Here is a 10387-nt window from a genome sequence, read left to right on the forward strand (position 1 = left end):
CGAGTGATTCCTAATTATTTTACTTTCCTAATCTACATTTTCTTTCATAAAAACATTTTATTTTGTAAATGGAAAAAAGTAATCATAATTTTTTTAAAAAGAACTCATCTAGAGGCCAGGCCAGAGGCCCCTTGCAGCCGCCATTTTCTCAACATGACTTAGAGAAATGCAGGTGGCAAGGAGCAGCATTGTCACTCCGGAAATGCTACTGGCTGGCTAAAGAAAGAAGGTGCTGTTTCCAGGGGAGGCAGAGGCCCTAGGATTAAGGAGAAGGGGCGGGAACGAGGCCTCAGGGGCTTTCCAGTCCCTTTCTTAGCCAGAGCCTGGCCCAGTGGCCCGTGAAGGGAACAATTCTTGGCTGGTGGATGCAAGGAGGGGGTAGGAGAGAGAAGTTTGATGGAAATTGTCCAGACCAGCATTTCCGACACTTATACATGGTCAGATACAACAGAACCAGCTCTCAGAGATTCATAAGCTACATTAGTGAATTAAAGGCTCTGGAGGTCTTACAGCGAGGATACCTTATACAATTTTGTTTTATCTTGCACCTTCTGAAACTCTGAACTCTCCTCCCCTCATTTCTCAGATTCCTAATAACACTGGATTCCTAGTAACACCTTGAAGCACACTGCTTGGCAAATACAGATCTAGTCTACCTGTTGGTAAGACCAACAGTAAATCTGAGCCCCCAAGGCAGTGGGATTTGCCCAGGGCCACACAGTCAGATGTCGATCCAGCCATCCTGACTCAGAACCATCAGACACTGCCACGGAGAAGCAGGTAATCACAGGACAGTCATTTTCTCTGGGTCTTGGTTTTCTTATCAGTAAAATGGGAAGTAATAAACCTCCTCACACTCCCTAGGAGGTCCTAGTGGGGAGCCATGAGCCAACATGGGTAGGCATTTAGCACAAGGCCCAGCACAAAGTGCTTGTGGAAGAATAGCTTTGCTGTTACATGGTCTAGGATGGGAGACTGGATCTGACTTCTGACTTTCCCTGAAAGTTGCTTTTTAAATGGAGCCCCTGATATCAATCTTATTTTTAAAACCTCTTTAATGAAAGCCCCTGTATGTGCTCCCAGGTGATTTAGATTCTGTTTAGCTGAGGTCACTAATAGCACATGTAAAAGTCTTTGTCTTTGTCTTATTTAATCTCCTAATGACTCCATTTTACAGATGTGAAAACTGAGGCTCCATGAGTCATCCAAAGCCTCCAGATTAGTAAGGTACTTAACTGGGACCTCAGCCTGGGGCTGCCAGACCCCACCTGTTAAGAAGCACCTACAAAAGACGATGGAGAAAAAGTCCTCCAGGTTGGACAGAAGGTCTCCTGAAGGGACCATAGGGAGTGGGAGGCCCTCGGACCAGAGCTGGAAGTCTCTGGGACACTAATTAAAGACAGGAGGAGTTGTGATAATAATCACCCTGTTTATAGACTGCCAGGCAGGCACTATTATTAGCTCTATTTTACAGACACTCTGAATATATTATCATATATTGTCTGCATATATTTAATCTTCCCTACGGCTTTGCAGGATAGGTATTATAATGATCCCCATTCTGCAGATGGGAAAACTGAGGCTCAGAGCAGTGAACAGATTTTCTTGTCCCTATCCATCCAGCTGATAAAGAATAGTGCTATGATCTGAATCCAGGTCTCAAAGAGCATCTGTCTTTTATTATTTATTGGGGCCTTACAATGTGCCTGTCACTAGAACAACAGCAACAGCAATAACAATACTGACTCCTTGTGCTCCGGGTACTATTATGTACCCACTTTATAGCGTCACCCCATTTAAATCAACAGTCCTTATGCTGCAGCCATTTGAACCCCAATTTCCTGATAAGGAAGCAGAAGCACAAGAAGTTAAGTGATTTGCTCATCTTGCTGGTTAGTGGCGGAGTCAGTTTCCAAACTCGTGCCTGGCTCCCCAGCCAACTCAGAGAGCCCTGGCTGACTGCCCCTCCCCCCACCGGCACATGGCCCCAGTTTGTCTCCTGGCCCACCACACCCGCTAGAGCTCTGTTGTTTATAATTCTGCCATGAGAGGCTTTGAAATTCCCCTGAACACTGATGGGACTTGTCCCTGCCCAGCCTGTGTGTGTAATGGCTTTTATTGATTTTCTGGAAGGCAGGCCTCTGCAAGGAACACACTCTTTTTAATGGAGCATTAATTGGGAGGGAAGGAAAAGAAAGCCTTTTCTGCTGCCCTGCTTAACTGGAGCTGAGTTTCCTGTCTCCTCTTTCCTTTTTCCGAGCGTGTTCCTTCACCTAGGCCGGGAAGTGGCGGCAAGAGCCCTGGGCTTAAAACTGTGGATAGGCCCAGACTCTATTCAGGTCTTGCTGCTGATTCATGGCATGACCTTGAACCAGTCCCACTGGGTCCTCAGCTTCCTCAGCTGCAAAATGGGCCTAGATACCCCTGCTACTCAGAGATGGAGTGAGGAATTTTTTGGGATAAGAACTCAATCAAGGTTCCCAATCAGTATCATCATAATTACTGGCAAGCCTCAGTTTCCTTATCTGAGATAAGGGGAAGTTTTTCACTTGGGACCTGTTGTGGTTATTAATATTGTCATTACTCAGCATTAAACTCTCCCTTCTAGACCCTATTTGTGATGCTGGGGTGCCATAAATCCCCTTCTTTGTCTCTTTATGCCTTCCATATCTGCTTAACCTAATCTTTATGTTAAATTCTTTCTGTCAAAATACCCAACATGGTTTCTATTTTCCTGCAATTGTTATAGCACCCAAAGTTCCCAAAAGCTGAGTCAGGTTAAGATTTCTCCTGGGAGCCGGGGAGGAGAGCTTTTTCATAAAGATAGCTCTGTAAGCTGCATTCCTGAGCCCTGAAGTCACCTGTGTCATGCTGTCACAGCTTCCTCCTAGTCATCTTGGTGATGACCAAGGTACCCCTCCCCCCCCAGATTCTCTCTCCCTCCTGCCCCTGACTTACCGGAAACCTCCACATATCCATCCTTGGTCTTGACTGTCAGCTCCTCTGGTGTGAAGCTGTGCACATTGACGCACACTTTCCAGGGCTCCCCGGGGAAGGGTGGGGGGCTCCTGCCTTCAGCAGGTACCCCAAACCTGGCTGTGGCAGTTGGCCCCCGGGGCACCATGCCAGACCTCAGGGTTCCTGGCCAGGCGGAGGAGAGACGAGGCAGGGCCCAGTCAGGCCAAGGGGCAGTCAGGTCGTCAGGGAAGGGGTCCATGCCAAAACCATCGTCCAGCAGGCGGGAGGAGAGGGGAGAGTCCCGAAAGGGGTCTCGGCGCAGGCGGCTGGGGTAGTGGCAAGAAAAAGGCATCTGACCATCAGCCATGGTGGCTGCTGAGCTCAGAGGGGAAACAGAGGCTCAGAGATAAGGAGCCACCTGCCCAAGGTCACACAGCAAGATGATGTGGGTGGACTGCCCTTCAAAGCTTATTCTTCAGCCTTAGAAAATGCTGGTCTTCTGTCGGGGAGAAGCAGAACCATCCACTGCCAAAGACAGTGGTGCAAACCAGGCCGGGGTACCAGCCCCCAAAGACACTCCAGCCACCAGAGATGACCCCCAGCAGGTCCAGCAGAATCCCAAAAGGTCACTCTCCGCTCCCCTTACCAGAGATCAGCAAGCCACTGTCCTCCCAGGCTGCCCAGGCTCGCAGCCAGAGCCTTGGAGGTCTACAGGGAAGCCAGGAGCTTAATAAACACCAGAGACGCACGCCTAGAAACTTCTCCTGGCTTCTTCTGATCGTCTATTTATTTGCTGCTTGGGGGCTGGAGGCGGGTTTTGCAAGCGCCTCCTGTCACAGGAGTATTCGGAGATGATGACCCAGCCCAGGAGAATCCGCCGAGGGAACAGCTGGGCTGGACGTGGGGGCTGGGAGGGGCTGTCCGTTGTCTTCCAAGTTCAGCCGGCCTCTCCGGACACGGGCACGGACACTCTCTCCTCCCCTGGCCAGCTCAGCTCCGCCCTCCTGCTCCCTCCCGGAGCAGTCCTCCCCAAGCAGGGCACTAAGGCCCGGCTATTAATAACTGCTGCCTGGCTGAGAGCTCAGGTCACCCTCTGGAAATACCTTCCCCAGAGCATGTCGCATCCTGCCTTCCCCCTGGGGACCTGCAGAAGGGGAAGAGAGAGACTGGGCCCAGTGGATTTGAGTGTAGATGGCCCTGGGTTGGATTTCCCTCCCCACTTATATCCAGGCCAAGCTCTCAGAGCCTCAGTGCGCTCTGAGGAGCATGGTAAAGAATATATATACACACACATATATATACACACACACATACATTCAAATGATGGTAGTTAAAGTATGGTAAGGAAGACTTTACTGGGCAGGAGTCTGTAGCAAATAGGTGTAGGAACCATTGCGACGGGATTTTGCAGTGGGGGAGAAAAATTGGGCTCAACTTTGAATACAGCATGGGCAAGTGGGAATTTATATCCAAGGAGCCTGGTAGGGGTAAGTGAATGGAAAGTTACTAAGAAGAAACACCCGGGACCAGGAAGGAATCTGGCTAAACCCAACTAATAGGATTCTTGCTGAAGATAGACAAGGGGGATCAGATATCACCTCCAGAGTGGTGGAGGATGGGGAACTTGATCAGATATTGAGGGTGATCAGATATTGAAGACAGAGTTGCTAAACTGACTTACTAGGGTTCTTGCTAAAACTGGATTTTAGAAGGAAATGCACAGAGGGTCCTAAGAGAAGATTTAGGAGTGGTTGGTTAAGCAAAGAGTCTGTCAGCAATAACATTATTCCCAGGCATCTATGAGTTGTCAGTTTTCCCACCTGTAAAATGGACATAATAGTAACCAACTCATGAATGTGTCATGAGGAATACAGGAGGTCATTCGCATTCAGCACTTAGCAGACTGATTGGCACTTTTATATCTTCAAGTTTGAATTATCAATTACCTAACACTTGCTATATGCCAGGCCTTCTTCTAAGTGCTTTACAAATATTAACTCTTTTAATCCTCATCAACAGTCCTGTGAGTTTAAGGTATTAGTATTATCCCATTTTACAGATAAGGAAACATCCATAGGAAGTGTTAATGAATGGTAGCTTCTGTTATTATTATGACTGTTACTAATGGTAATTATTAAAAGGTGCTATGCTCAGGCAGGATGTCTAGTCTGAAACTCAAAAGCCCAGGAAGGACTCATTTCCTAGATTTCCCTCCTCTTCCCATGCAGCTTGAAGAATGAATTTACAAATCCTCCTTTACCCAAAAGGCCGCTTGGGTTTGGGTTCCAATCTTTGATCTGTCCCCAGCAGGTGGGCAACTTTGGGCATGCCATTTACCCTCTGTGGGCCTCAGGGTCTCAGCCATGCCTTCTTCCCGGGGTGGGGGTAGGCCAGGGGTGTTAAGGAATTCAATGAGTCATAGGTTGAGAAATTGTTTTGATATTAAGCAGTGCTTGCATGAGGCAGTTCGCTAAAAATAATAATATGGAGAACAACAATCTCCACTATTTACTGCTTCCTGTGTATCTGCCACTGTGGTGAGCATGTTGCAGACATTATTGCATTAAACCCTCATGACAATGTCACTATTATCATCACCCCCACTTTGCAGGTGAGAAAACAGAGGTGCAGAGCCTTGGCCCTCAGACACAGGTATGGGTGGCAGGACCTGGGTGGGAACCTGGATTGTTCTGAATCCCAGATCTGTGCTGAGCCGACTGATCGAGACCCCCACCTTCCTCCTCAACTGAGAATACAAGGCCAAGGCCCCACAGCATGGCATGTCCTGAGTGACTGCCTGCCGACACCCCCTGCCTTGATGTGGGGTGAGCTCATCAGGCTAGAAGCTTCAGGCTGACGTCACAGCTGTGCACAGAAGCCTCAGCTCTCTCTGTAATTACAGCTGGGTGAGGCCAGCTGAGTCTGAAGCCAGTTATGAGGAGAATCACTGCATGACACATGGGAGAAATCTGGCCCTGACTGGGACCTGGGTGGGGGCTGGATGAGGTTTCTGAGTGGGTGGGATGGGATGGGAGTGGCTTGGTCCTGAGGGAGTTTGTGTATGGATTTGAGTGGGTTCAGTGGTTAGCATGTGTTTATGTGGCTGTGTTTACTTATGGGAGAGTCTGCCTGTGGGTGTGTTGTGGACACACCTCCTTTCCTTCTCTTTTCTCCCCAGGCTTTCCTTCTACAACCCCACCCCGAAACCTCCAGAAGACCCCTCTGCCTAGAATAAGGCTTGGTTGGGACCAGGGAAGTGAGGATGTGCTGCTAGAAAATAGAAATAGCAATCATTAGTGTTTATGGGGCACTTGCCTTGTGCCAGGTTCTGTTCTAGGCATTTTAAATTTGTGTATCTTACCTCATGTAATTCTCTCCCATTCCTATGAGAAAGGGACTTTTATCACTCTCGTTTTCAGTTGAGGAAACCTAGGCACAGAGAATTTACATGACCTACTTATGTCTATATACCTGGTTAAGTGGCAGAGCTGGGATTTGAACCTGGGTGGTTTGGCTCTTGATCCATCTGCTATACTCCTTCTTAAATCATAATCATGGCTCACATTTATTGAGCACTGATTGTGTACCAGGCCCTGTGCTCAACAGTTTTATTTATGACCTCCTTGAATCCTCATGGTTCAGAGAGGTAAAGCCACCTGCCCTGGGCCACAAAGCAGATGAAGATTCAAACCCAAGCCAGTGGGACTTGGGACTGCATGATAATATCCAGAATGTGATATTGCCCACGCCTTGCCCAGCGTCCTCCCACACTGCCTGGTGTCCTGTTCTCCTTTGGGCTCCTGCTGCATTTCTGGGTCCAGCCAGCCTTCCATTTGGGGAAGCTGAGGAGGGAGGCAGCTGCTTGTCCTGCTACCTGGCCACCTGGTGAGGAGTCAGGTAACACAAGACGAAGGTGATCAGCACACTCCATGGGCTGTCATCAGGCAGGTGAAAATATGGGGCCAGACTCGGAGAGGCCAGGGAGGGAAAGGAGCCCTCAGGCTTGTTCTCCCAGGGAAGGAAAGATCCCAGGGACAGGGGTGCGGGTGGGTGTATGTGTGTGTTTGTGGGGTACGGGGGATGGAGATGTTAAATACCAGGAACCAGAACAAGGGTTCTCTTGGCTGCCATCTTTTGGAGCTTTCTCATGGAAAGTACCACAATTAATCCTCAAAACAGCCCAGGGAAGGGTGACATCACTCGGCATTTCTGAAACTGGGGCCCAGGGGGAGAAGCAGCAGCCTGCAGTCACATAGGTAATGCTAGGACAAAGCAAAACAGAGACACGGGCTTGTCAGCTGCCAAATTCTGTGCTTTTTCTTTCCACTGTAGTAAGAAACAGAAGTTCACACCCTCCCCTACAGGTATCCAGCCCTCAGACCCTCCCCAGGGTCTGAAGACTCATCTCAGACTCCCCCAGAGCCCAGAACATCCTCCAGAAGCATTATGCGTGTGAATTTTTTCCTTACTTTTCTCAGATCCCTTATGGAATTTGCAGCATATTTGGCTCCATGAGAGCAGGACCATTTGGTGTCTTGCTCATAGCAGCATCCCCAGTGCCTACAGGGAGCCTGGTGCATTGCTGGGAGCACAGCAAATCTTGGCTGAGTAGGTGATGTCGTATCAGCAACCCTATGTCTGAGCTGCCTAGCTCCCACGTGGTAGACCACTCACGCAGTAATGGCATTGGAATATTAACTAAAATTTTTGGAGTACATAGAAGGTGCAGGGCACTAAACTAGAAGCTTTCCAAGCATGCTCTTATTTAATCTTCATAACAGCCTCAGAAGTTTTATAACATCATGATCCTCATTTTACAGATGAGGAAACTGAAGCTTAAGGCACAAAGTGACTTGCCCAAGGCCACCAGCTTATGGATTCTGAACACAGGTCTGTCTAAACCTCAGGCCCAGGCCTCTTTCCTCTGTCATATACCCCTACAAAAACAATGAGGAAATAAAATAAACAACCCACATGGCCTCTCCTTAAACAAGTCTCTGCCCTCACAGTCCTATGAAGGTAATGCTTATTTGTTGAGCTCCTATTTGTCTTCCTCCTATTATTTTCTCCAAAATTCTTTCCAAGTGTTTCTTCCCCTGACCACCCCTACAAATAATAATTATAATAATAATTATACATTTTTAAAAAATAGGACTAGCCGGTTAGCTCAGTTGGTTAGAGCGCAGCCTTAGAACACCAAGGTCATGGGTTTGGATCCCCATACTGATGAGAGCCACAAAAATAAATAAATAAAATAAAATAAAAATTAACAAACACCTATTTAACATTTGTACCAGTTGTGAATGCTTTGCATATATCAACTTGTTTAATCCTCATCCTACTTGCTCACAGGTAGATATTATAATTTCCATTCACAGATGACAATATTGAGACACAGAGAGGTTAAGTAACTTGGCCAACATTGCACAGCTACTAAGTGGCAGAGCTGGGATTCAAGTCCAGGCAATCTGGCTCCAGAATCTGTGTTGTTAACCACTATGTGATTCTGTGCATAACAACAGCAAAATGACAGCAATGATACCCACCATTGTTTGAGAACTGTTGTGTGCAAATTCTGCTAAAAGCCCTGTATGGTTGTGATATTAGGATATGTGTATTTTGGTTTCCACCCACGGTTCCTGGCTCGTTCTAACCTTCCCCCCATGCTTTTCTGTCTTGGAGACGACCATAAAGAAATACTCTGACCTACCTTATCTGATTGTATAGGTCATAAGACCTCCATTCCAGAAGGACTCCCACCCTGTACCTGGGAGGAAGAAATACTGCACAGAAAGGCTGAGAAAAACCTGAACAGACAGGACTTGTGGGTTCCCCCACCCAGTCTGCTACTGTTAGATCACACCCTTTTTGTCCAATCACATTTCTACCAGTTGTCCATGCTTCAGTCATGCCAACATAATGAAGCTTTCATAAAGACCCCAAAGTACTGGGTTTGGGGAGCTTCTGGACAGCTGAATATGTGGAGGTTCCTGGAGGGTGGTGCAGTGGGGGAGGGCATGGAAGCTCGGCACCCCTTCTCCCATACTTTACCCCACGCATCTCTTCATCTGTGTCCTTTTTTTTTTTTTTGTCCTTTTTGAGACCGGCTGCACCGCGCTTAGCCAGTGAGCGCTGTGAACGCACTGGTCATCCCTATATAGGATCCGAGCCCGCGGTGGGAGCGCTGCTGAGCTCCCAGCGCCGCACTCTCCCAAGTGCGACACGGGCTCGGCCCATCTGTGTCCTTTTTAATATCCTTTATAATAAACTAGTAAATGTAAGTAAGTGTTTCCCTGAGGTCTGTGAGCTGCTCAAGCAAATTAACTGAAAACAAAGAGAGAGGAGGGGGTTGTGGGAACCCTGATTTACAGCTGGTTGGTCAGAAGCACAGGTAAAATAATCCAGGGCTTGCAGCTGGTCTTTACCAGGGTTTCTGAGATCCCCTTTAATGGCTCAAATAGTTAAACTGCATCCGGGGAAGCAACTAATACCTCAACTAACCAGAGTTTTCAGAGTTTTCAAGAAGACAGCACTGGCTTTTACAGCTTAAGAAAGACGGTAAATCATGATGGGTAAGAATTTGAGCAGATCTGGATTTAAATCCTGTTAGCTCTCCTACTCTGGGCCAAGGAGTTAGCCTCTCTGAACCTCTATCTGGCCGTCTCTAGAATGGGGATGATAATAGTACCTATCTCGCAGAAATTGTCAGCATGGATTATGAGGGGGAAATGGTTAGAGAGGTAGGCATTGGCCAGATCAAGTAGGGCCTGTAGACCCCATTAAGGAGTTAGACTTTGTCCTGACCACATTGGAGAACCATTGGACTGTTTGGAGAAAGGGAGTCATGTGATGAGAACTGAGTTGTAGGAAAGTCACCATCTGCTTGCGGAGAGTGTATTGTGGGGGCAAGAATCTAGTGATCCCAGCGAGGAAGCTTTTGTTGTAGTCCAGGTTCAATGTTGGCCAAGGACTACACTGTTGGCTAAGGAAAGGTAAAGTGCAGACATAATCATGATATATTAAAGAAGCAGAAGCATTTTGACTGGTAATTGGATGGGAGGGGAGGAGAGGGTCACATCAAATACATTGCTCAGTTTTTAGCCCTGGGCAACTGGGTGGATGGTGGTGCCATGAGCATGTGAGGAGGAGCAGGTGTGGGGGTTGGGGAGACACAACCTGTTTACTTACTCACTCGCTCATTCATTCCATATTAAGTTCTCATGTGCAAAGCACTAGCCTAGGGGCTAGCGATGAAGCAGTGAATGAGGCAACTGTTTCTGCTCTCATGTGTATCAATAAACAAATAATCAAATGAACAATTAAAATAATTTCAGATACTGCAAAGTCTTATGAAGAAAATAAAGGCTTGTGGCTAACCTCTTCCGATTCCCTGCTACTTTCCCACCTTGTTCACAGTGTTTCAGCCATA

General features: G+C 47.6%; 1 protein-coding gene across 1 annotated transcript in view; it reads right to left on the reverse strand.

Moving 5' to 3' along the window:
* The window catches only part of HSPB8 (heat shock 22kDa protein 8), a 19372-nt gene extending 15588 nt beyond the window's left edge, over window positions 1-3784 (reverse strand). Inside the window, exon 1 of the mRNA XM_008592760.1 lies at window positions 2959-3784. Coding sequence (XP_008590982.1) covers window positions 2959-3325 — 367 coding nt within the window. The 5' untranslated portion in view covers window positions 3326-3784. The remainder of the gene's footprint in view (window positions 1-2958) is intronic.
* Window positions 3785-10387: the final 6603 nt, after the last annotated feature.

Source organism: Galeopterus variegatus, unplaced genomic scaffold, assembly GCF_000696425.1.
Source record: "Galeopterus variegatus unplaced genomic scaffold, G_variegatus-3.0.2 Scaffold8295, whole genome shotgun sequence".
Classification (NCBI taxonomy): Eukaryota; Metazoa; Chordata; class Mammalia; order Dermoptera; family Cynocephalidae; genus Galeopterus; species Galeopterus variegatus.